At 40.8% G+C, this 27,497-nt stretch overlaps 1 protein-coding gene across 1 annotated transcript; it reads left to right on the top strand.

Moving 5' to 3' along the window:
- Positions 1-184: 184 nt before the first annotated feature.
- On the top strand, positions 185-27,224 carry OBFC1 (oligonucleotide/oligosaccharide-binding fold containing 1). The gene is given in 10 exon segments (XM_010010205.1): positions 185-317; positions 5,044-5,139; positions 10,198-10,269; positions 12,044-12,205; positions 13,468-13,600; positions 13,681-13,690; positions 14,409-14,519; positions 21,290-21,451; positions 22,835-22,907; positions 27,067-27,224. Coding segments are annotated over 10 exon segments (1,110 nt in total).
- The last annotated feature ends 273 nt before the right edge of the window (positions 27,225-27,497 follow it).

The following is a 27,497-nucleotide window of genomic DNA, read 5'->3' as shown; positions in this document are numbered from 1 at the left end:
CACTTTGAATATTTCAAGTGGTAACACAGAGATAACAGTGTATTAGGTAGGCTCCTCTCTCTCTCATCAGCTCTGCTGTGTTATTGTGTGTAAAATCCCGGGCTATTTTTCGTACAGGTGGAACGTATGTGACTTTACCTGTGTAGAAAATAATGACAAGTGCTTCTGTGTTCACAGGTTTTGAATGCAGTCAGAGTGTAGGAAGTATGAAGAAGAGACACCTTCTCTGCACTGGGGAATGGATCCTGTATTTTTTGCATTTGCAAAACTCTATATTAAAGATATAATAGAAATGAGAGAATCTAAACAAGTGCCAGGTATGTACTTATTATGATGCATGCAGAATTGTAGTTGATTTGTGTTGTGCTCTTTATTGAGGGATTGCAGAATGCTTCATAAACACCAGTAATGTTCCATGCCCCTAGGCTAAGTGATGTTAATAACTTTAACAGTTCTGGGAACAACAGGTTGCATGTGAAATATATGTGAAAATAAAATGTTCATTCTAATGGCTTTTCTTCCTTTCATGTGTGGGTATGTATAGATAGACAGATAGATACAGAACCTCTTTTACATTAAGGTAATGTTGCATTTCATCTGTGTGGTAGTGCTTGTTATTTCTGATAATGTTAATTCTAAAAATGCTGGTCCTTTCTGGTCATATGTGTTATATCTTTCCACTGTCTCTACAACATTTGAGAAGGATTTTATGCATCTTCTCACTGTTGCAAAATCTTGAGTCCATGATGTTGCTGAGTGGATGTGGCTTTGCTTTTTTCCTGTGAATATTAAGGTGTTATAAAACAGGTACAGGTCTTGGGGTTTTGCCTACTTAATTTCCAGATATGACAGACATATGGCATTCTTCATATATTTGAATAACCTTATTGTAAATTCTGGCATCTGCACTGACTTACACCACACCTTTCATTTCCTAACCATTGTTGTAAATCGTATGCTTTGCAGTCTGGTTCCTGCTAGTTTTCAGCCAATATCACCCATATGTGTACGTTGTCTAAAGCAACAGGGGTCTGACCTTGAATTTCCATTTTCTCTATGAAGACTTAAAAATAGACTTGAGTAAATTTTGTGCTATAGAAAGGTTCATTAATCCAAATTGAAGCTTGACAAGGTGTGAGATAATCAGGGAGGAACCCAAGTTACTTTGAATTAATAAGAAAAAGCAGTAAACTCCGAACAGAGTTTGTGGGTTTTTTTAGTTTGTTTTTTTTTCCTCCACAGCATCAAGACACTTGTTTGGCTCTTTGAATATGCTCTGCCTTGTAGGTTTTGGTGTTCTTAGAATCATAGAATGGTTTGGGTTGGAAAAGACCTTAAGATCATCTAGTTCCAACCCCCCTGCCATGAGCAGGGACACCTCACACTAAACCATGTCACCCAAGGCTCTGTCCAACCTGGCCTTGAACACTGCCAGGGATGGAGCATTCACAACTTCCTTGGGCAACCCATTCCAGTGCCTCACCACCCTCACTGTAAAGAACTTCTTCCTTATATCTAATATAAGCTTCCCCTGTTTAAGATGTTATTTACTTTTCTTTAACAGCAAGGATAACAGCAGTGTATTCTTGAAGGAAAGGAGTGGTGGAATTTTTTTTCTGCTCTTGCAACCATTTTTATTTACATAGAGACATCACAAACTGCAAAGCCCAGTACATACAGATCTCTGTTACTTAACATGATAGGAGACTTCTGTCTTAAATCCACTGGAAGAACGAGGCTATAGTCAGTTGTTGATGTTCGTACTACAGTGAGTAGTGCTTAGAGGCCATTTTAAAGTGTGCAGTCTTAGTACTGGCATAGCAAATGCTTCTGGTAAAAAACCTGTTCCTGCTTCAATTAGAGACATAATAATTGTTTTCAAACAAATACAAAACAATTCAAAGTTAGTGGATTAGGATTGTAGTTTGGTCTTGGACATTAGTTACATATACATGCAAAAATATATGCAGAAGAATTGAACTTAAACATCAACAAACTTTTCACAAAAGCAGGAACGGACCTAGAAAACACAATCCTGCTCTTTCTTACCTCTGATTTCCCTTCTCACTTCCCTTTGTGTTCTTAGGTGAGTTGTCTTCTACTTCAGGAACTTTCAGTTTTGTTATTACTTTTCTTTCCTAAGATGATCCTAAGGAAGTGGTATTTGTCATGTCAAGATATCAGCCTTTAAAACTGTTGCATGCAAGCTTTCTCTATTTCCTGTGCGTCTGACATTTTGAACAACTAAGCTTGCTTGCAATCCTGTATCATTTTCTAAACCAAACTTTAGAACTATATTTCAGAGAACAAACACCTTGAGCTTTTTTTCATTCTCCTGGTGCTGTATATATACCAAACCAGACATTTTTCAATGTATCTTATTTATTGGCAACAGCTGTTAGCACAACAGAAACACTAAAAAAAAAAAAGTCTTTTGGGGAAGGAAGCAGGTAGGTGTTTGCTGTTGATGTTTCCTGCCTTTAATGGGTTTGTTAAAGACCAGCTGAAGCTAAATATATGATTGGTTGTAAATCAGTCATTAAGTAATGGTAATTAAGAATGAATGATTGCAAACCAAAGAGTTCTAACTAGGAGGAATGGAAAGACACACGGACTGAATGTCAGGAAAAACATCCGTAGAATAACATCTGCCAAACCATGGAGCAGCCTTCCCAGGAAGAAGGTGGGATGCCCTTCACTGGGATTGTTTATATCCTGACTGTACAGATTGCCAGGAATTTACTGTACAGAACAGTCTTGCATTGGCCCTGAGGAAATGGACTGAATGACCTAATAAGTTTTTTCTTTCCATTTTTAAGCATTAGGATTTGATGCCATAATGACTAATCCCTTTACGGAGAGGAAAGCAGTAAACCTGGCCAATTACTCTCCTGCTATAAATGGTGACAAGAAGGCTGGAAAACCTCCCAGATAAAACCAGCAATTGTGTTGTCTTGGAGGCCATGAAACGAGAGTGGGTGTCAAACTCTGTTACAACACATAATGGAAATGAGCTTTTCTCAGAGTTACCATGCACTATTGCACTGTGACAGCTTATCAACGAGCGAGGGAAGCTACAAATAGCATAAAAGGAGGTAATAACAATTAAAGCAATGGCAAACAGCTCAGTGCTTAGTAATGCTGCTAAAGACATGACCAGAACTTGCCCTAGAGAACTCTATCTAGAGCCCCCTATACCACTGCTATGACTTCCTGTTGTGGTAACAGCATGTTAATGAACATGTGATTTGCTGGAGCTCGACTGGATGTGCTTGCATGTAGCTTTGGTGTGTTTTACTGCTACCAGTACGAACAAGTAAGCTGGCAGGAGAAACAATTTACACCTTGAAGTCAAGTTCAACAACTTTTAAAAGTGTAAATATAATTTCATGTTCCAAATTTGGGTAGTTTCTCGAAGAGTAAGGGTGGAGTTCAATGTGAGTTTATGGGGATGGAGAGAACCAGTTTTATCTGGTTCTGTCATTTGTCAAAACTCAGCTTACTGACAGAAATGAACATAATAATATGTTGCTTGTTTGCACAGTCGAGAGCTTGGTGTCTTTGCTCTACAGAATGACACAGAAAGGTGGCTCAGACCTTTTTTACATAGAGATTTTGTAAGGTTTAGTGAACAATTATATTCGCTGGGAGCATCTCTATTGAGGGTTTCTATAGCAATGTTTATTGGTGTCCTGGTAAATGGAATGAGAGTGGACAGACCTGCTTAGCATTTGCTACACCAGCCCTGACCAGTGACTGCACGATTACTACAGCCAGCTTTAAGATGACAGTGATAGACACATCCTCAAAACACTGCACTGGATTTTATGAGCAAACCTTCTGTTTATGAGCTGCTTGGCTGATCACCTGTGATTTCTTTTGAAACTTCGGGTGTTTTGTCTTTCTTATGTGAAGTAAGTTAACTCCAGGCTCATTTAAGGCTGCCAGCTATGTAGGCCAAGTTATTTTTGGATTTTGGTTTTGATTTTTATTCTCTCACTCCCTTGCCACAGTGTTTCTTTTTCCCTTTGTAAGGGTAAGACTTGCCACAGCGTGTGGAGCCAAATGCTCCATTCTTAGTCCTTGGAGTTACCTAGTTTTTAAAGACAGTTACTGAACAACCCAGATAGCATATTTCAGTGAAGCAGCAATATTCAAAAACTGAACAAAACACATAGGCTGAAAATTGGCCAGCCCAGGATACATCTGGAGCTTATTGCCCTGTGCTCTTCCTGCTAGTGGACTGTGAAGCTTCAGTGTATAATGTTTGCATTGGTGTTAGTTAACAACATTTGTCACTCTTGAAAGGGCATGTAGCAACCTCAGTGCTGTCAAAGTCCACTGAGTGCTGATTCCTCACTGTTTCCTGGACACGTTTTCACATGTTATTCTAATTTAAGTCATCTTTATATATGCACAAAAATAGCTTTGAAGGGCTGTTTTTAGAAGCTGTTATTTCAGAAACTGAAGTTAAGGGTGCTGTCCATGATGACTGCATAGTGTATGCCGCCATCTAAGAGGATTGTTTCTCTTCCCCTGCCCCCCATGGCTCCTGTTCTTTTAGAAATGAAAGGCAGAATTATGTTAGTTTTCCTTTTGGAAGCTCTGCCTTAATCAGGAACAGCTGCAATGTGAGAAGCTCAGACTGCTTCTATTGTCTTCTATTATTTATTCTGAAGCCTGATGAAGATGTTAAAAAGCAAAACAAACAGACAAAAAAAACCCAAACCGAAATGAAACAGCAAAACAACTAAAAAACCCCTAATAACTGCAGCAAACAAACTGGTTTTCGGGTCCAAATGTGCAAGAAAAAACAAGAGGTTAATAGAGTTCTGACACTCTACAGAAACAAGCTTTTGGTATCTTAAGTAGAGTGTTCCCAGTCCTCACTGATCCAGGAGATTTTTCACATGACTAGGTATTGTATAATTCAAGATATATTAAATATGTAAGAAAGTATGGGGTTTTTAGTGACGAACATGACTTTGAATAGAGTAGGATGTTGAAAGTAAGTTACACTTATCAAGTATGTTCTGTGTCTAGGTATATTCTTTTATAACGGACATCCAATAAGACAGGTGGATGTTGTTGGGATGGTGGTTCAAAGAAAAGAGCGAGATGCCTTCTATAGTTACGGAGGTAAGAAAAGTTTCTTTCTTCTTGCACTTAGCAGCCTTCTAATCTTAGTTCCTGTTAGAACTTAAAATTTGCCTTGCTTGATCATTGTTCTTGAAACAACTGTGCTTTTATCCTAATAGAATGTATATCTGCAGCTTGGATTACTTAGCAAACTTAGGGAAGCTACTACTTATCTCCACTTCAAAAGTAGAGAAACAGTTAAAACACAGTAACTGATTTGTTCAGGGTCATCTAGCTCGTCTTAATTTTAGTTATTGCTTTGCCACTGGACTCGCAATCTTCCTCTCTCTCACACACACACACACATACGTATATATATACACATAAATATATATGCAGTTTCTTTGGTAAGATATAAATGGATTTAACAGTGCCTGCAAATGAGAAATCACTTCTTCCTGTTTTGAACCTTTCTGACTTTTTGTCTGTTTTGTGGTCTCTTCGAGACAGCTTTTAATAGCAGTCAGGAGCTTGTTTATATTTAGATGCGTTAAGGGTCTTAGCAAATCTAACTTGAGCATCATAGTACCAGTCCTTACCAACACCAGCTGGAAGTTGTCTCCTCCCTGTTGCTTTTCAGGCTGTTCTTTTAACATGGAAACAACTGATTGCCATTTTGTTCAGCTGTCTTTTTCATCTGGAGAAAAAGCAGAGTGATGTGGCAAGTTTCAAAAGCAGGGAAGGGGGAGATCATCTCACAGTAGGAAGGGGGAGCCAAATGCATAGATCCTGTTGAAACGCTTGAAGGACTCATGGCCAATGTCTTCCTCTGTGTTGGGTTTCCACCTGATGGAGGCAAATCATGGAGTGCCTCTTCTTATCCAATTCCCTCATTTATGAAATCGAGTCAGCAGCAATTCCCTGACGCACAGGAGTATTGTGAAGATACAGTTGACAACCAGGTCTCTGCTCCCACAGCAGCTGCAGTTGCATCATACTGCTGCAGAGTAGCATGATCTGCTAGTGCATATAGTGAACCCCATGTCCTGGGTTCAGCTACAGCAGTCATTTTTTCTCCTTCTTAGTAGCTGGTGCAGTGCTGTGTTTTTGACTTTCAGTCTGGGAACAATGCTGATAACACCGATGTTTTTAGTTGTTGCTAAGTAATGTTTACTCTGACCAAGGACTTTCTCAGTCTCATGCTTTGCCAGAGAGGAGGGGAAGCCAGGAGGAAGCAGAGACAGGACACCTGACCCAAACTGGCCAAAGGGGTATTCCATACCACAGCACGTCATGCCCAGTATATAAACTGGGGGGAGTTACCCGGAAGGCGCAGATCGCTGCTCGGGTCGGGCTGGGTATCGGTCGGCGGGTGGTGAGCGGTTGTGTCCTTTTCCCTTGTTATTCCCCTTATCATTATTATTGGTAGCAGTAGTGGTTTGTATTATATCTTAGTTACTGGAGAGCTGTTATCTCAACTCGTGGGAGTTACATTCCTTCGATTCTCCTCCCCATCCCGCCGGGAGCGGGGGGAGGAAGGAAAAAGGGGGGAGTGAGCGAGCGGCTGCGTGGTTCCAAGTTGCCGGCTGGGCTTGAACCACGACACCCCACACTGGGTACAGCTGCTTAGTGTTGGCTCTGTGCTCTATTGAAATGTCCCTGCAAGTTTCTTAGAGTGGATATTTTCTAGTTTATTTTTAAGTCTAATTTCTTGGTGTTTGTTATTACCCTGCCATTATGCTAAATAATGAATTGACAGTAAATATTTTGAAGCACGAGTTTCTCAGGCACTTAAGTAGCACAGGCTAAACAAGCACCTAAGTTAGGAGGTGGGGATATAATGAAGTGTTGAAACATAAATTGAACATCAACTATTATTCTTTCATTGCAGTAGTATGCAAATGCAGTTATTGCTTCATGAAAACAGAGAAAGACTAAATCAAAATGATCAAGGTAAAAACAATTCTATGGGCCAGGGTTTCCCACGCTCTCAGCATTAGTTCAGATTTAAACTTGTTGGAAATATTTGATTGGGGCAGAAAATGGAGGAATAGAAATAAAAAGAACCTGTAGAGTCATGGAATTAAGGCCTTAGTGTTAGATCGGCCAACCTCTAAATACAGCTCTCGATGAGCTTGGCTTCCTGCTGTCCTTTCACGTCCAACTCCACTCTTCATTCCAGCAGTTCTGGTTTGAACTTTCAGGCTGCCCTCCCCAGCCTGCCCTCCCTCTCAGGCCGGCTGACTCCACACCCCTAAAATTGCAACTTCTTAGAGAGTTTCCTGCTTGTAACTTCTTGCTTCTCTGGGTACAACAGCCAGAGTCGGTGAGTCACAGAACTGACGTTTTGTCAGTTGAACTGCCGCACACTGCTCAGTACTTGCTCGCTTCCCATCTGCTTTAAAGTGACTTACAAAGCAATTCCCCCTTTGTAATTTTTCTCTGATGGAGAACTGAAATATCTTTGTGTCACTGCTGCTATCTCCCCTCCTCATTTCCTATCTGTCTACTTCAGGATATACACTGCTTATTTTAAGAGAATCTTACATCTTTCATCAACTGAAAGATTTAACATTTTGTGACTTATCTTAAATTAATCCCACAGAATCTTTCTCTGTGCTGAAAACTGTACAGCCAGAAGTGGTGACAAAATCACAATTGCAAGCGAGTAAATTGGCTCTTTCCAAGCTTAAAGAAAGAAACAAACAAACCCAACCATGTGTAAAACCTGATGTTGACAATTGGATTTGATCGATTGTTGCTATTACCATGATCAATTAGGAGAAAGAGATCTAGTTAAAGTGTAACTTTGAACAAGCTTGTGTTTTACCTAATGTACTTTTCTGACCTCTGACTTTTTTTTTTCTCCCCCATTTCCTTTTTACCAAAACAAAACATTCCATGTGGTTTTCCTTATTCTCCAGAACTGTTTTGAAAGGCTGAAAGGCACTTGCCTTAAAAACAAACTAAAAGCATCTCACCGGGGTCTCAGTAGGCTCACGCAGGCCATACCCTTTTCGTCATGAAGAAATAAATATGAACACAGTTATCTCATTTGCCAGGTAGCTTTGAGAGTGGTACCCCTTGGATCGTTAATGTAAGAGATAAAAAAACCCAAACAAACAGAACAAAATGGCCCAAAGAAACAAACCCACCTGTAAACAAAAAGTAGTTTAAACCCCCAGAGATGAGGAAGGGCGGCACAGGGAGCACAGGAAGTTTTCAAAAGCCTGTAGACCCTTTGAATGCATTTAAAATAGATTATCACTCTCCTGTCTAATTAGAATACAATTGCAAGAGTTCTCATTCGTCTGTGCTTAAGGAGTTATTTGTCTTTTCGCTTGAAGCTTTTATTTGCGAACTAGGAAAACTTTGCATGAGAGCCTTCCTCTGCTACCAGATTTCCTGTGTGGTCAAGAACAGGTCAGTCTCTCCAGGACTCAGCTGTTTTCAGCTGTTACATTGATGACTAGGAGTCCAGCCTCCTAATCCTTCAGTTTTGTTTGGTTTGTTTCTAAGCTCATTTTAGGAAGCCTATCTGTCGCAGTTGGTCCAACAGCCAGTTGCAAGCTGGAGCATCTAGAAGCTGCAGTAATATAATAGTGAAATGTCATCTGCCCTGTTTCTTAGTGGCATGGTATGTGGAGGCTCTTATTCTTACCAAAATAGTTGTGTTTTGTCTATACTGAGAGGAAATCCTACCAGCTACATGATTATCTATACTCTGGTACAAAATTAAAGCTGCAGACACAGCATCTCAGAAGGAGGATAGCAATGAATGTACTTTTGTGATGGAATTTGGAATTGCCTGCATTTTATAAATGCTCTGTGTTTGTTACTAAGAATATGCAGCTAAACTACTGGGAAACAGGAAGGCAAGACAGTGATTTGAAATTGGATCCCCCAAATAGGGAGATTGTTTCAAAACATGTGAGACAATGCGAAGGCATTATGCTTTGATGCTGTGGTTCCCAGAGGAAATGACTGCAGGTACCAATCAGTACCTTCCTGGTAAACATTGCTGTTACTTTTGTAGTTATGGATCTGATTTAAGGAGTAGAAGAAAATTGCAAATTCCAATTTGTGAAGAGTGGAAGCTCAGTCTTGGAGATGGTTACATTCAAGCAGTAAGGTGCTTGGAGCATTAGCTGGGTGTGAGATGTGATCCTTGCTGTGGTTTGACAAATATTTAGCACCTTTTTAGTTAGTGTTTATTGGACAGGCCATCTATATACAATCTCTTGATCTGTAGAACTGTTGATTCTTCTGTTAGTTTTTTATTTTTCTTTGGGTTTTGTCTTTCTCTACTGTCCTTGACAATGCAGTGCCTTGGGCAGAAATCCCCAAATTTACTTTGATGGGGTGCTAGCAAAACAGGAAAAGCTAGATAGCTCCTGTGCTCTGGAGAAGGTGTTAAGCCGTTTTGGAAACGGAAGTGTCTTGCATGCCACCAGTATGTATACTTTAAGTTGGGAATTCTTGGCCTAGAGCAGAACCACAAGCATGTGCTGTCTTCTGTCCTTCCCGGCTAGAGGAGCTGCCTTTCTATTCTCTGGAACATCTTGTATAGGAATGGTCAGCAAACTTTGTGCACATTGTTAGCCTGGAAACCAATGCAGCTGGAGGTAGCAGCACTCCTAGTCTATTCACATGACTGTACCCTCCAGTGCTGAAGTGCTGTTTTCTCACTCTTACAGTAATGCTTCTGTGGTTTGTGTCTGATTTCCTGTTTTAATTTGTCTGGCTTCAGCTTTCAACACTGATTCTTCTTCTGACCCTTGTCATGAGATAAAATGAGATTTAGTACCCAGTACATGTACCGAAGCCTCATATTTTAAATGAGTACTTGATAATTTTTCGAGACTATAGGTGTTACTCTACTGACCATGCACATAAGCATGTACCTGGTGCTGAGGTGCTTCCATGGCTAAAATGACTGTTGAGACTATTTTCAGAGGTATAAGCAGGGACTGAGCACCTACTTTCCCCTTCGGACTGGTTGGCATGAGATATCCTTGGCGGTCATCTCACTACATATCTGTGTATCTTTCACCTCCTGGAGCATCACTACCTCTCTTATTCTGTCATTCTTGCAATTTTATTTTATTTTTTTTACAGTGGATGATAGCACTGGAGTTATAAATTGTGTCTGCTGGAAAAATCCCATGGTGGCAGAAACATCTTTATCAGGTAATTTGTCAAATAAATAATTCTTCTTTTGACTGTACATTTTTGTTTATGTCTGTCTTATGTAATTTACTAAATGATTAAAGTTGCAGAAGAGCAAATTCAATGCTTTTTCTAAATTTTAAACCATCGCATCCTACAGGCTCCTACTCCATTTTGGGAGTTTTCATATTACTCTTTATGTTGAGTCCAATGGTGATGCCAATAAAAGCACTACCCTATGACCTGTCAAGCCTTTTCCTTATCTGAGTAATATGGTATTTCAACTCTATGCTGTGACATTGTTCAGAGAATCCTTCTCTTACAGTTCTTTGTGTGACTTCATCTAGTGAGGAGCTAGGCTGGAAACCTGCCACATACCACAGCTTCTGTTTCCAAAGTCAATCTATTGACCAGTAACCTGGTATACTTTCCCCACTTTTGTGATACAGTGGTTTCAGCATTCATCTTCCCTTTTTTGTTTGCATTCATATTCTTCTGCTCATGCATATACTGTCCATGGTGAACTTGAAAGAAGCATAGAACACAGTAGGAGGATGCCAGCAGTCTTTGATGATTTGGGAAAGTTCTAAATGTGCAGAAATTGTGCATTGGAAATGAATCTATTATTGCATTCAATAACAGAAGAGCTCAGTAGTGTCTGGCTTTTGCTTTGATTTTTCTCCCAACATTTCTCACAGGTCAAAGTATGAAATGCGCTCTTTTTTGGCCTTCTTGAAAGGTCATGTGTTAGATTGACAACCCCGATATCGAGCTGATGAAATCCTACTGAAATAAATGTTACTAATGTCATCTGCTGGTGTTGGTGTTAGGGTTATATACACATAGAATGGGGAGAAAAAAACTTGATGTAAGAGTTAAAATCTTGGCCTGTGGAATGAGCACAGTTGTATAAACAGATAATTCATACTTACTCCTATTTAACAACGATATGACAATTGGTAGAAACAATCCCAACTGCACCTAGAATCTAGAAGTCAGTTCTCACTTTTAGAGAGGTGATGTTGTGGCACAGCTTTCCAAAAAAACAATGGGGACCCACAACCAAATCTGGTTTTTTATGAGGAACTTAAATACTGCCTGAAATAGAACAAGGACTGAGAATGCTTCTTTCAACTTTGTGTTCTTATTTTACCTGTACATCAGGAGTGCTTGAATGGACACTATGTTATTAGTGGAAATCAATTAATTTGTACCTTGCTAAAGAAAACAGCTCCTAGGGGGCACAGGAAACTTCCTTCCAGCCCTTTGTAGTTATGACCGGCGATACTTGGATCCTGAATCAGGTTTTAAATTATGAAGAATTTACTCTCCTGCAAAGGTGTGTTATTTAAATGGGAAGTTCTGTCAAGTTGCATTCATCTCAGTGTAGACTTCAAATTGCATCACATGAACACTTTGGCCACACCTCAGATGACTCATTCTTTTATGTAAGTTCAGCTGACCTTTCTTTTCACCTCTCATCCATCTTTGTGTGACAAAATCAAAAAATGACAGAACCCAGTTCAAATTAATGGGTTTCAACTTTGCAACCCACCTACAACATTTTCAGTAGTAAATCAGTATTTCCTCCTCATCTCTTTCACACTTCCCCTGGCTGATCTAATAAATATACTGTAAACTGACTTTATCACCCAAATATTTTGCTACCCAGGACACATGGGGCCTGGGACCTTAACCCTTTTTTAGTAATGTGAGTCCTGGGATGTTTAGGTGAATGCAAAAGGACAGTCCTCTTGGTCTTAATGCCTGATTTCCTTTCCCTCACTTCTTGCAGATCGTCCAAGCACACCCAGCAGTCTTACTGTACTTGAACAGATGAAGAAGCTCCGAGAAATGGTGAGCCAGAAAACCAAGCTGGAGATCGGGGATGTTGTCAGGGTCAGAGGTCACATCCGAACCTACAGGCAACAAAGAGAAATTCAGGCTTCATGTTTTTGTGAGTGTTGTGGACCAGTGACATACATAATTTAGTTGTCTGAATTCGTGAGATGATCTAATTCACTGGATTGTTTCCACTTTCTTTTCTGGCACCTTGTTTTTCAAAGAGATTTACATCTGCATGTCTTTATTTCAATTTTAGCAGTGGCAGGTTAGAAGACACACTACTAAATATGTAGGATTAGATTGCCTGTAAATGAGGGCCTTCCTGGAAAATGCCTCATTTATAAAAGATTACTAGCATACATACAAGAATACTATGCAGATACTGTGGTTGGGTATCTGTGAGAGTGACTTGCTCTTCGGTTTTCATTGTGTTGGTGTAAAACAGCCAAAGCCCATGGGAAAGGAGTTGGTGAGGGTTTGTGTCACGCTTCCTCAAGAGCATTAGCTGCTTTGGAGAAACAGTTGCTGTTTGTTGCAGTGTGTATAATCCATTCTATGGGCAGACAGCAGAGCTCTCTGGCTCTACAGAATGACTGAGAAGTGTCCCTCATCTTCAGTCACTCAGGCACATGCCTGCGAGCAGGTGCTGCCCATATATCGGGCAGCTCTTTAGGCAGCAGGGTTCTGCAGTCCGCGCATTGTACCCTACAAGCTCCCAGTTACATAACTTCTCTCTTCTGTGCCTGTGCTATTGTTTAAGAGTCAGTTTTCCCCAGTGAAATCTTTGAGACAATAGGAAAATGATTCCTTTGGTGGGGGGAAGCCCATCTTTTATAAAAACCCTGTGTAGCTTAGGAAAAAAAAAGTCTAGATTTTTTTGGCTCTAGCTAAAACCTGAGAGGGAATTCAACCTCCTTTCCAGACAGAAGATTTATGGATGTATAACCCATTCAAGGGCTGGTAATAATACCATTGTTTCATTAGAGGAGAGCCATGCAGTTCAAATAGCCCCTAAATTCCTTTCACTTTGGCCCAAATAAAGCTCCTTACTATGTGCTAACTTTGTGTGTTGGATAAAGACTTCTGAAAGGTAAAATAGCAATCATAAATTCTGGTTAAATAAGTTGTCAGACAAAAGCATGATCTGCAGTGCATCACAAGAGGCCATTTACCTCCTTGTAAACTGTAAAAGCAGGAGTGGCCTTTGTGGTTTTGTTTTTATAAAACCAGCAGTGAATAAAATATGCCAGTTTAATGAATAAAATATGCCAGTTTAACACTGGCATGGGAAGCTCTGTTGTGCTGCCTCAGGTGTTCTTGCTTATATATGGTATGGCAGTCCTGGCCAAGTATGTGTTCTTTTTACTGCTCCAGATAAAGTGGATGATCCTGTGTGTGATGTTCAGATTTCAAGAATGCTGGAACTTCCCTGTCTCTATAGAGAAGTTTATGATAAACCTTTCCAAGGTCCTGAGGAGGGACAGAGGTAAATGCAGTATCCAGACTGGTCGTGGGGCAAAATGTGGGATTTTATTACTGTTTATTTGTTATTGTAATAACTGTGAAAAAAGATAGAACAAGGCCCAGCTGTGATCTAGTCTCTGCATAAGCATACAGTAGCAGCCTGCTTTTCTCCCAAATAATTGATGATCCATACAGATGAGATCATAGAATGCCAGGTTGAAAGGGATCTCAAGGATCATCTGGTCCAGCCTTTCTATGCACAGATACCTATGCATGATCTGAGAAAATAAATATAATGCTGAACCAAAGTGAATATTCAGAAGGTGGTAAAATACTGTGTACAGGTCTCTTGCATCTAGTAAAAAAGCTTGGGTTTTGAGCAAGATTTTGGGGGTGGGGTCCATCCTTGCCTTGATTTTGTTTTATGTGTAAGGGTAACGAGCTGTTCCATTGAAATGCTCTCAACTTCTGCTGTCCTTGTCATCATCAAGTCACAGACATAACCTCAAACTGATTCAAACACTCACCCATTCCTGTATTCAGTTTAAGGTTAGCCAGGTGCTTACTGGAACGTCTAATGCATGTAATGTGATTTCAGAGACTGCACATGTTAAAATCACAACACTGTTACAGCAAATGTTTGAAGAGGAACAGTTCAGTGCTTATTGCATATAAAAATGGTCTGGTTTAATTCAAGTTTTAAATTCGGATTATTTAAGGACAGTAAAATACCTTTAGATCTTTGAAAACCAGTCTAGCAGTCAAACTTTAGGTAAATAAAAAAATGTTAGTAGTATATTTCTTGCCTTTTGACATGTTCTGTGTATCCTTGTAGTGGCCTGGAGGGTCAGACTTTCTCAATCAATGTGCTGCATGAGAAAGTGAAAGGCTTCCTACTAGAAAACAAAATTCAGACCTTTTACCAACAGGAGTTGGAAACAATCGATACGTTGGTGTCACTCGTTGGTGTGCATCTACCCAGTCCCGGCTGTCAGGAGGTAAAGTGAATGTAACTGTTGCAAGTGTTTAGTGGGGGGAAATAATACCATGTACTCTTTTTATGCATAAACAACCAGATAAGAGACTGGTGCCTTGAGAGGGTTCAAAACCCACAGGTGCTTTAGCTTTATGTATGAATTGTTTACAGAGCTTGAGGAAACCTCGTCACTTGAGACATACAGAACTGGACTGAAGAAAGCCACATGAGAAAATCCTGTTGTTAAGTGTAATCTTGTATTAAGGCTAAGTAACCTTACAGTCTGCAACCAGCACTAACTTACCTAGGTCTGTAAATAGTGGCAGTATGAGAAAAGGAGATCCCTTTAAGGTGCTTGAGCTCTTTGGGACAGATGTTTGAGATTTGTCTTCCTCTTCCTGAATTTGTTCAGGAAGAGGAAGACAGTCTTTCTCATTTGAAGCTCAATGTACTAACAGAGATATAGCTTTCAAAAAGAGATTAAAATGACTGGATGAACAGTGCTCTCCGCTACATGTTTCTTTTGTTAGAAATCCCTAATTGTGAAAGGCCATGATCGAAAGGACCAGAAGGTAGAATTTAACTGAATTCAGTTTACATGCAGTTGCTTGTAACCAAACTGTTAAGAAATTTTCCAGTGAGATAGTACATTCTTGATCTACTGCAGAATTGGAAGTAGAACAACAAACATTTTGTCAAATGGCTTCATATTACTCTGTGTTATTTGGGTACATTACAAAGCAGATTCTTAACTGGTGTGAAGGGGTAAATTTCTGCAAAAGTAACAGATATGGCTTTTACCATGTTACCAATGGCAACTGAATCTCGTGTTGTGATACGCTTGTTTACTTCTTGGGTTTCTCTAGAGAAATAAATCCATGGCAGTCATTTTCACTGCCTGATTTTGATATGCACTGTAAAAGTTAAGTGCTATGTTATGTTAACATCTGATGTTTGTTTAATTCTTTAAAATAAACCCCAAAACAACAAACCCAAAATGAAACCAAACAAACAAGACAATAAACATTCCCTTGTAGATGAGGTCATAGCTGCTTCCTGATAGCTGTTTTAGCTGTTTCTTTTATTAAAGGTGTTTTTGCTGCTTGCTTTAAAGTGAGCGTAGATATAAGCAATAACAGGAGCTACTCTCATTTTCGACAGAAAAGTTTGATACTAGAATATCCAACATGGGACAGGGTATTTTTTATAAACTAGATGGAATAGTATTAAAAGTTTCCAAACACTTTACGTTAAAGGAAGTAGTGGTCCTTGTAACTAATACTGGAAACTTCCATCTTTGAAGTTTCAGCATTTATAGAAAGATCAAGATGAATAACTTGCAAAGCCATTTAAAGTAGGAAGTGGTGCAGAACAAACAAAAAAGCACAAAAAAACCCACCAACCAGCTAAAAATGTAAACCCAACAAAACCAATGTAGCATCAGTGTTGTTAGCAGTCATGAGGAGCTATCATAATAATTAATAGTTACTCCTGACCATGATGCAAAGATGTGACTATGTGTCCCAGGAATTTGGGCACACAGATGCTTATTTAGAAATTGCAGTTCTCTCTATTGCCCTTTGGTATTAATCCTTTGCAAAGAGGCTTATATATCTTTGCATAAGAAAGAACCTGCACTTGTCAAGCGACCTGAATGCCTTAAGAGGAGCACCAAGTAATGCTCAGGAAATGCATTTTGTTGCTCCTTTGCACTGTCTCTTGAAGGGGTCACTTTTTGTAATTGGCAAAGGGTCGAGTACCCAGTTTGATCCACAAAAATAAGTGCAAGAGAGTGGTTTCTCTCACTCTTTTTCTCTTTTTCCCCCTCTGTAGTCTTCTGGTTTGTATTGCTCTCAAACCAAAAGGATAAAGGGTTCTGTGTGGAATGATGTTATTTTATGTCTATTTGGCTAGGCACTAGCTAGATGAGTGGACCAAACAATTAGACCACATGTCAATATACACACTTGCTCACTTCTTGCTTTTTTCCTTTATGTGAAAGGATGAGTTATTTGGATGTATAACTTCTTTTAATTTTTTTTTTTTTTTAACCCTGCAGCATTTGCTGTTACACTCTTTTCTTGCCCTTGTCTTCCTTTCCCTGTGACCCTAGGAGATGTGGTCCACCTGCTTCATCTCTTTCCCAACCTTTAAAGTACTTGCACAGTGTTCATCATAGTGGGAGGGTATCTCCCTATGGAGTATTTTCTTCAGGGAGGTGATGAGCTGCTATGGATTCACTGGCAGTGGAGTGGAGCAGGGGTTGAAGATGAAAGGAGTTGACTGGTATAGCTTGAGGTAGGCAGCATCTCTGTTCCTTTTCAGCATTACTGTACTCTGAGGCCTGTCCACACCCCATCCATGTCCTACAATACCTAGTTCCTAGCCTGGAACTAGGCTCTCCAGCAGTGCAGTCTTCTGGGTCTCCAGAATAAATTTCCCTCTAGCAGATGCTCATAGTAAAACTCAAATCATGTCTGCTGCTCAGATGTATACTAGGGAGTACTTAATTTTATAGCCTACAGAGGATGGGTAAGAGAATTGGAAGGCTTGGTGTTTTTAAAACCAATAGAGCTTTATTTCACATAACAAGTGCCCTCTCTATCCCTAAGCCTTAGACTTTCTCTTAACCCTTAAAACAAATGACTTTTGAGACTGGAGGGCTTGGTGCCACAAGGAAGACTACAGCCAAGAAACAGAAAAAGCAAGCTTGTGCTTTAAGAACCTAAAGAGTGTACTTGCTGGATTTAGGCAATTTTGTTTGGCAAATAGAAAAGCCTTTGGTTCCTTTTTCTAAAGAAAACTACCTGTGAACTTGATCCACCCAGTTTCTCAACTGGATTAAATATGACTTGCAACTAGCCAGCCTTGATTAACCATTTTTATGCACTTCTTCTGTGCATAAGGTATAGTGTGTGCTATTTCAGTATTGCCATTCCAGTTTGTGTATGTCACTAGCTTGGACATGTAACTTGGGTTGTGATTTTCAGACTCTACCATTTGTACTTCTGTTGATTTGAATATTATCTTGGGGTCAGCAATGACAAGTAGTTAAAGCAGGGAGTTTTATGGTGCTGTTCATACTTATAGTATATACCCTGTGCATTGTACTGTAGGTATAATATAGTGCATTATACATTCTTAATGCTATGTGCTTGTCTTCCTGCCTCTTGAGGAAGCTTCACTGCTACTTTAAATATGTATATTGCAGAGCTTATTATAGGACTTCAGGACTGACATGTCCAGAATCACTATTACTAAAATTATCACCTGTCTATGCTAAGGATTAAACATTGCATGAAAAATTGCAAAGGGCAATTCCATGAGTAGAATCACGTGTGTACCAGGAAACTTTAACACCATCAGGGTGTGTTGTGATTTGTAATGAGCCAAAGGTTACATACTTCCAGCATTTTGAACAGACTGACTAATTCCTGTACCACTTCATTCTTTGACCTATTATTGACTGTACAGAGTTTGTCTTATTATAAAGATCTGAGAATAACTGGTTGCACAGTACCAGCTCACTAAGCTGTGTGAAACCCTTCAGATGTAGTATATTGATTAAAATACCAATTCTGGAGACATGGATTCTTCTGTTGGCTTTGCTAAAGAGTCCTTGACTGGTCTGGGGAGTGAGGGTAGGGATGGTAAAACTGTCATTTAATAGTTGCTTCTCTTTCTATAGGTGGTGGTGGTGGGGAGATGCTTTGCAAAAGCAATGAGTGATTTTGGGGAAACTGAGGCATGCTGAGGTGGGGGAGCACTTTGCAAAACAAAATGTGAACATTGTGAGAGTTAAATTCAAAATCAATATTCAAATCTTGCTGGTGCTTTTGGATCAGCAGTTAAACTACTTAACATCTGCATTTCTCAGATGAAAAGCTTTGTAAAAGTAAAGTGATGGCTAATAATCTGTGACTCGGAAGGAACAACGCTAACAGCTACAATACATCCTCATAACTGTGATAAATGCTTGCATTTCAAGTCTGAAATAAAAGCAGGATTTCATAGTCCTAGATTTCTTCTCTCTGTGTATAGCCCCATACTCAGTCTCCTGCAGATTTCTGCTCACTAGACTAAATCACAAGCTTAGCTGTACATTGGCTCTGAGGGGATCCAAGTCCAGAGGAAGTGACAGCCTGGTTTGGCTTAACAGAAAATGGTAAGGTGTTGGGAATAAGTACTATTGACTTATGAATGTGCAGGATGAGATGCTGGAGGTATTTTGGGTGGACCAGAAGAACAGATCAAGTAATTTTAGCTTGTGTTCGCATAAAATCTCAATTGTTGCTTTACTTGTAGGAATGGAGAAGAAGAAACATCTAGAGCACACTAGAAAAAAAATGCAAACTTTCTGTGTCATTTCAGGGTAATGTTAAAGTCCCCGAAGAGGGCAGGGGTCCTCATTTGTTTTTCAGGAACAGTCCCTCTGCCATGGAGCCCTTTCTTTGGGACTCTGTGGGACATATGAGAGAGTGCTGATAGGCAGCAGCTGCTTACTTATTTTCTCACCCCCAAGCCTGCCTCTCTGCCTTCGCTCTGTCAGTGCCTTGACTTGCATTCTTAGTGATTCTGTTTCAGTATCCATCCAGGCTGAGCTGTGTGTCAGTTCACACACAGTCTGGTTTTAATTATCTCCCTTTTCTGTCGGGCTCTCAGTGTTAAGCCAAACTGAACAATTATCATGCTGCTTTGGAGGTATTTTTATCTTTTTCTTTTTTTTCCCCTCCCCAAATGTTTGCATTCACATTATAAATTGATCAGAGTCTTGAGGTGGTTGCTTTGCTAGCAGTTTCTTAGATTCTTGAGGGTTTATTACTGCATTTGAGAGGCAAAGTCCCTTCATTTTACATACAGCAAAGAGAATGTGCTTTTCCATGAGAAAATATTCACTCTTAACCCTTCCTGCTACATTTTATGTTTGTTTCTTCAGTTCCTCAGAAGAGGCATTATAAAGAGGAATATGATAGCGCTATTAAAACTATGACTGGAATGGTGTCCAGATGCACGGTCAAGTTTGTAATTGGAAGCGGTGACTGTTGTTATCCAGACTGATAAAGCTGTGGTGGACAGGGGCACAGGCCAGTGTTTAGGCACTGAAGTCCTTCAGTCTGGAACCGAAGGAGAAAACTGAACTGAGAATAATGGCCATTGTTCTGTGTTAATTAGCTTGAACTATTACGCAATTATTTTTGACTCTCAGTTTGAGAGGAAAAAGCTGTTGTGGGACACAGAGAGAGTGAGATGTGACTATGGTCTGTCAAAATATTGAGGGTTAGCTTGGAGGAAGGGGATGGAGGAACTCATGATACATGCTAACACTTACATTCCTGTCGAATCTTTGAACTATTCCCACTTAGACACATCAGCTTCCAGGCTTAGAAGCACTTGGAGTTTCACTTGAGACTTGCAAATTGATAGAATGAGTGTTTTGTGGAAAGATATTTTTCCATTGCTAATGTGGTGTCTGTTTCACATATTTGTGTGAATTCATTCTAGTGCATAGGTGCTTGCCTGTTTCACTCCCAAGGCTTCTGTGAGTGAAGTAGAATATGTGTAGTCCTTTCATTCAGAGCAGGGTGGAGACACTTACAGTGGTAGCTGAAGAAATGGCTTGGCAAATCATGCTTTGGTTGCTCTGGTGTGGTTCTAGTTATCGCATGTTGGTTTGTGGGAAGCAGTTTAGCTCTCTTCTCAAAGGAAACCACAGGGAGCACAATGTGCTCCGAACAGGAGCAATCAACAATTGGGGAATGAAGCACTTGGTGTGGATAAATGGGAAGCTGAAGGACATAGTAGGACAGATAAGAGATGGAGAAGAGTAAGTCATGATCTTGCTCTTATCTACCCATACTTTCTCCTCTCCACCAGCTGATTCCGTCCAACTTCCCTAGCTGTCATTCCACTGTCTTGGCTCTGCTCTATGTCCAAGCAAACCCTGCTTTGCCCTAATTTCCCCACACCACTCCACCCCCCGCCCCCTGCCACTTCCTTCCTACTCTTGTAGGTGTGTCCCAGAAGCTGAACCGTTTGTTCTAAATGGCCTCTTCAGTTATGGACTTCCAGGCCCATCTCCTTTCACAAGAGACTTGTTTCCTACCCGCCCTCAAAACTGAATCCTTTTTTCCCTCATTTTGTATACGTGTCTTAATGTCTTGTGTGCTCTTTATCCTTTCATTTCATTAGGCTGTGGAGAAAGTCTGGAAAGCATGACCAGAATGTGTGTAAAACTTTGGAAACATGGGGGACAAGAAACAAACACTGCTCTTGCCAGTTTCCTCCTTTTCCTTGGATGCTTCCTCAGTTTCAGATCAAGAGATGGGCATCCAATCCCCAGCATTTGGATTCTTCCTGAATATCACCTTACAAAGCACTGATTTTCTCTGTCTTCTTAGTCTTATTACCAGGAAAACTCTGAATGTCATCAAAGCTTGATCAGCTAAACAGTCAAATGCTGTGTGAGCATCACAAACCTATTCCAAAAGAGAGTTTTCAGTACACAATCAAATAGCTGCTAAATACAAAGAAGGTATTTAGGAGATTGCAGTTCCTTAAGAATAGCAAAAGCTTCTGGTATTTGTTTGTCTTTAAAGCTCAGGGATGTTGGTTGTTTTATGCATAACAGATATGATTTGTGAATTACTAGATGGAAAAAAAAAAAAGACCCAACCCAAAAGTGTAACAAAATCACTTGAAATTGTCTTGCTCTTGAAAGCATCTGGAGCTTTTGCTGGTAACTTTAGTTGAGCTGAGATTTCTCACCATCTGCTTCATTCCTTTCTTCCCATCCAGGTGAAGTCAAAAAGTAACTGCAGTTCCAAAAGGATTCACAGTGTTTTTAAGGAAGCAATAAGGATGCTGCAAGAAAAAGGGTTGGTTTTCCAGAAACCTGGTAGCTCCAAGGACTTATACCATGTAAGGAACTAAGCTGTGGTTGCAAAGAAGTTCAGGGCTACAACTGTCATAGGGAGTAGAAATGTTTCAGAAAAAGAAGCTGGGCATCCAAGTGCTGTCTCTTTACTAAAAGTCTTACCTGCAGCTTACTTCACTGTTGCTTTTATCTCTGTATCATAGAATCATAGAATGGTTTGGATTGGAAAGGACCTTAATATCCCCTAGATCCAACCCCCTGCCATGGGCAGGGACATCTCCCACTAGACCAGGTTGCTCAAGGCTCTGTCCCATCTGGCCTTGAACTCCGCCAGGGTTGGAGCATTCAGAACTTCCTTAGGCAACCCATTCCAGTGCCTCACCACCCTCACAGTAAAGAAATTCTTCCTTGTATCCAACCTGAACTTCCCCTGTTTAAGTTTGAAGCCATTACCCCTTGGTTCTACCACTACAGTCCCTAATGAAGAGTCCCTCCCCAGCATCCTTGTAGGCCCCCTTCAGATATTGGAAGGCTGCTATGACGTCTCCAGGCAGCTTCTCTTCCCAAGGCTGAACAGCCCCAACTTTCTCAGCCTGTCTTCATACGGGAGGTGCTCCAGTCCTCTTATCATCCTCGTGGCCCTCCTCTGGACTTGCTCCAACAGCTCCATGTCCTTTCTATATTGAGGACACCAGAACTGTACACGATACTCCTAGTGGGGTCTCATGAGAGCAGAGTAGAGGGGCAGGATCACCTCCTCTGACCTGCTGGTCACGCTTCTTTTGATGCAGCCCAGCACACAGGTGGTTTCTGGGCTCAAGCACACACTGAAGCCAGCTCATACTGTTTCTCATCGACCAACACCCTCTAGTCGCCCTCTGCAGGGCTGCTCTGAATCACTTCTCTGCCCAACCTGTAGCTGTGCTGGGACTGCCCTGACCCATATGTAGGACCTTGCACTTCACTTTGTTCAACTTCATGAGGTTGGCATTAGCCCAGAGACAGTCACCTACCGAGTGGTTCTTTTTGTGACTCGGCACCAGATTTAAGGCACTGCTGCTATTCTAAGTGCAGTCTGTGTTCACTAGGTTGCAAAACTGCTGATACAGCTTGAGCACACTGAAGCCTGATACCTGGGACAGTTCTCTTGATTGAAGTAGGGTTCTACTGAGTTTGTTTACCCACCCTCATTTGGATTCTGTTGTATCATGTTCTTTGCCTAACTCATAGATGCTGCTAATGGTACTAAAAATAATAACTAAAGATTTATCATTCATTATTAATCTCAGAGGCAGTATATAATGAAGACTGTAGTTAAGACTGTCTTAGTTTAGAGTGCATCATGGCCTTGGATTGCTTTTCAATAGCCATGCCATCTACTGTGAAATAGACTGCTATAAACTGTCAGTTTCTTCTGTTTTCTCCAGGTGACTGACCATGATAAGGAGCTGCTTAAATTGACCCTTGATGTGATTAAAGAAGACTGTCGAAAACCCAGGCGTAAGTAGCAGTGTGTGATCAGGGCTCTGATGAGCTGGTGCTGATATATTGATGACAGTATCTACTCCTGCTGCTGGGTTAGATATGCTTCTTGCCCTTACCCTTGAACTCGGAGCTAAGCTGTTGTGTAGCTAATCAGTATAGCTAAGAGCACGAGTGCAAGAGCAGCTTCCTGTGAGCATGGAGAGAGAAGGAGCAGGTGTGCCCAGCAGGAAGCAGACTTCTCAGATCTGAAATAAGCAGCCATTATCTTAGACCTGTATCTTTTGAGAATACTTAGATTTTGGGAGTAACCAAACATAATATTAGGTCAGCACCCAGCAGCTGTCACTTTGCACTTCAGATAAGTAGCAGATCTTGCTAGTTCAGTTTCTACAGGGGTGTTGACACGAAAGTGACCATGCAGAAAGGTAAAATCCCCACCTCCATTAGGTCAACAATAAAACTTAAGTCAGTAGGATATTTGCGGTAGATGTTAAGCTCAGGTAGAGCTCAGGTGGTTGTTCTTTGCAGGTAGGAATTTCAGTCTAACAAAATCCACTTCTTTTCAGATAATGTACCTTGTGTAGCTTCCGAGTTATCCCTGTCCCTCAAGCCTTTTGTATCTTATTGCCATAGTGACAGCTTGTGCTTAACTTGAGTGTCTGCTAATTACACATGTACATTGGTACAGAGTTTCAGTTCATTGGACAGAATGTGTCAGCAGGGATCACTTGCTGCTGGAGTGCAGCTATTTGTGGTGTAGAAGGCTCTTTAGTACAGAATAAATGACTGACTAGAACATCAGGCATATAATCTTAAATTGCTCTTATCCTTATAATATCACAACCATAATAGTGCTTGTAGGACCTGGTATATGATTGTTATCCTGAAAGAAAAAAGGCTAAGTGAAGTAGTATTATTTTTGAGTTTTCAGTTGGCTATTTCAAGCAGTGGGATAATTGCAGACAAAGTTTCTAGGTGGAGGTAGAAGTTCTGGATCTTTGAGGGTTGGAGGGAGTAGGTGTTACTGGGCATGCAGGTGGAGATGGGCTTGTTTGCTTGAGGCTGTTCCAGTACAAGTTACTGTATCACATTGTTTTATTGTCTTTTATCCATTTAACAAATACAAACATAATCTCTGTAAGACTCAAACCATTCCTCTGTCCATTTTATACGGCAGCTGGTTCTCATGGGAACCCATTTTTCTTTTTTAATAATTGTGCCACTATAAAGGTCAGAACCTGTATATAGCTGACACAGGGCACTGAGTGGCTGCCTGGTGTTTGACATCCCCCTTGTGCATTGTCACACTGGTAAAGTACTGAGAGGTTGGGAAGGTCTTTCTCCCAGTTCGGAAGAGTCAACAGCAGAGAGAAACTTACAGATCAGTCTCAGAAAATACTTTAAAGAGTTCTGAGTCCTCAGAGCCATACTTTCCATACTGAGCAGGTTAAAAATAGCAACTGCTTTACAGAACCTCTTGTTCTGCTTGAAGCTTTCCACCTACTTAGCTTCCTGTTGTAGCAAGGACAATTTCCAGATCAGTGTGTCTTTGCTAGTTTTCAGAAGGACCGTTTCAATGTCCTGGTCGTTGGTAACAGAAGATTTTGAGGAGGGAAACCAAGAAGTTTCAGTCCAAACTAACATACTGAGGGTATTTTACTGTCGCTGAATGATGCAAGGGCACCGAGCTCAATGTGACTGTCGGCCCCCCTCTGCTGGTGGGTTGGCAGTGTTAGCCACTTTGCCTTGAAGAGTGAGCAGGCTTGCAGTAAGAACATAAGAACATAGTAATACCTAAAGGGCTTTTGCTTATTTATTGCAAGAAATTGCTACTCGTTTTCCTTCAAGAGTACTATTAATTTTCCATGACAGGAAGACTGATTTAGGATGAACCAAGCTTTTCTCTCCAGTGAGCTGCTTCTCTGCCAGTTTTCAAGGCAATGCCTCACCCCATTGCTTTAGTTGTGACACATTCTCAGGCCCAACCCAGCTGTCTGGAACTACTTTAGAAATAAAGAAAATCCCCAGCGTGCCTAGTCAGAGCTCCACAAACCCTGACCTGTAATATGCCTACATGACAAGCCTAGTCCTTGGCTCCAATTGTAGTTCCAAACACTCTCATCTTGAATGCCCTCATGCAAAGCCACTCTGGGTCCACCTAGAGGCCGAAGATAGCCAAGAATGGCTCCAGCCTGGACTGCAGAATGGTAGACTTAGTCCAGATTTGGGTGGGTGTGTTTGGTTTGGGGGGGTGGTTGGTTTTTTGGGGTTTGGGTTTTTTTTTTTTTGGTTTTTTTTTTTTTTTTTAATTTATTTATTTATTTTGTTTTTTGATTTTGCTCTGGTTTTAGGCTTAGCTGAGGCCAATAGTAGAGAGGGGGAAAAAACCAGGAGCAATTGAAGTTACATTTACTATGTCAGAATGGATCCTGTGTGAGATGTCCACAGTGGCAAATGCTAGCTGTTCTCTGACTCTGTCTTCTCTGATATTGGTAGTTATTCACAACCTGGCTTACTTCAGCTGGTGGGCAAAAGCTGGAGTGCAGTATGTCAGTGAAAGAGGGGCAGCATCGCTCTGCTACAGGGAGTGTATTCCCTTAAAGCTGGACTGCAGACTAGGAGTGTTTCTGGATTACTTGATGATTGTACTTACCGGAAGCTACCCCAAAATGCCATTTTTTACCAGCATCTAGGAGGAAAGTATGTATTGTACTTTTGGGTAACACTTGAGTCACTATTCTAATTCACTGAAACTTAAGGTAACACTTGAGTCACTATTCTAATTCACTGAAACTTAAGGTAAGTTAGATCAGGGATGGGCACTTTGAACATTCTTATGACAAACCTGTGACTAATGCAAAACGCAGCTACCTGCTTTGTTTGCAACAACAGTCACTATGATCAGGTAGAGGCATTGTTCTGTTCTCTGCACTTAGACATTCTGGGGTGGTGGACGCATTTTTGGCTACCAGCCACTAAGGTGTTTTATCATACTGGATTGCTGGCTTTTAAATAAATGTCTTTGCTGGATTCACAGCCTAATAGGAATTAGGCTGAACTGTTTATTTACCAGTACTCAGTGTTGCCTCCTATGTACCAGTGACTTTTCTAAGGCAGTTCTGGGGCTCAGCTGATTCTAGAGTAGAGATTGGCAAAAATATAAACCAAGGCAGCAAGAACAAAATACAGGGACCCCCCTGGCCCATAGCAATTTCTCAGTACCCTTCTCAAGCTTAACTTACACCATGTGAGCTGACAAGAAGGAAAGTTGGGTTTTTTTTCTGATGTCTCGTTTATGCTCCTTTACATTGGTAGCCACTGAGAAGAAAGAAATCTGCTACACGTTCAGCTCTTGGGGAGGCTGGGTTTACAGGGCCTGTTGGAGGAAATGCTGACTGGGAAAGCTGAGCTTCAAATGATGACTCTACCAGGCCCACAGTAGCTGTGTACTGCAGCAGCCATTAAAGAATTTGTCTCTGGTTTACCCTCTAGGAAAGGGGGATTATTTTGCATTTCTGTTCTCTTGTATATTTTCATGGTTAATTGCTCTTAAGAGAACTTAACATTTGATACTTCAGTTCTGTGAATTTCTACTTCCATTATCGTCTGAGCAGTCTGAAGTGCAGGGATGGGATTGCATTGCTCGTGAATGAAAGTTGCACTGTAGCAGATTTTCCACAAGATGCCAGCATTGGGCAAGCAGTTACAAGTCCTGGCCACGGACCATCTTTCTGTTCTAGCTGGCTTTGAACTTGGATATGAGCAAAAGGACTTCAATTTGGTTTCTTCTGCACTTGCAGAAACTGGACGGCTTACATAAGTGTTCAGTAGAGGTACCCTTAAGTTATTAACGGTATCATCAGGTTTTACTGATCGAGCCCAGTATATCAGAGTTTGTGAGAGTGATGATCTTTTGCCCTCATTATTAGTGTTACAGCCCTGACACTTCCCAGAAAAGTCAGGAGTAACAGTTGAGAATTGGAGAGTTGTAGGCACAGTCTTGGGTCTTTTCCCTCTGAATACATTCATCTCTGCTTTAGTACCTAGGGTATTCTTCCTCTTTGACAGCTGTGGTTTTTTTCATGCCTAATCTGGATTATGATAGTTAAAAAGAGACAGACAGACTGAAGTCTTTCCTCCATGCCTGATTGCATTTAACTTCTATTTTCTGCAGATGCTGAAAAAGGCTGCCATTTCCTTCATGTCTTGAATTGTGTTCGTCAGAGCTACAACCCCTCTCTGGCTGAAATGGTGATGCACCGTGTCTTGGAACTGCTGGAGAGAAACAGTGATGTTGTCAGCACTATGGAAGGATATTATATGGCATTTTAAGAGAGAAGATAAGATATATTTGTTGTGGTCCATTCAGGATAAAGGAGGGAGGAAGGAGAGATTGAGTGACCCTGAAAAGTTGCTGTTACCTTGTATAATCTAGATAGAGGGAGAAAAAAGAGCATTCTGGGTCTCCAAATACTGTTTTTGTCCGGTTCCAGAGAAGTTGTTCAAATACTTGTGTTAATATTCTTGCTGACTTCCTCGCTATTCCTAGTAAAAGTTGTATCAACCTGATTCTGACCATCCTAATACAGCAGGGGAGCTGGGAAA

The sequence above is a fragment of the Nestor notabilis genome, unplaced genomic scaffold (genome assembly GCF_000696875.1).
Source record: "Nestor notabilis isolate BGI_N333 unplaced genomic scaffold, ASM69687v1 scaffold72, whole genome shotgun sequence".
Lineage (NCBI taxonomy): Eukaryota > Metazoa > Chordata > Aves > Psittaciformes > Psittacidae > Nestor > Nestor notabilis.
The sequence above is the reverse complement of the archived record's forward strand: the minus strand, read 5'-3'. Positions and strand labels throughout refer to the sequence as shown.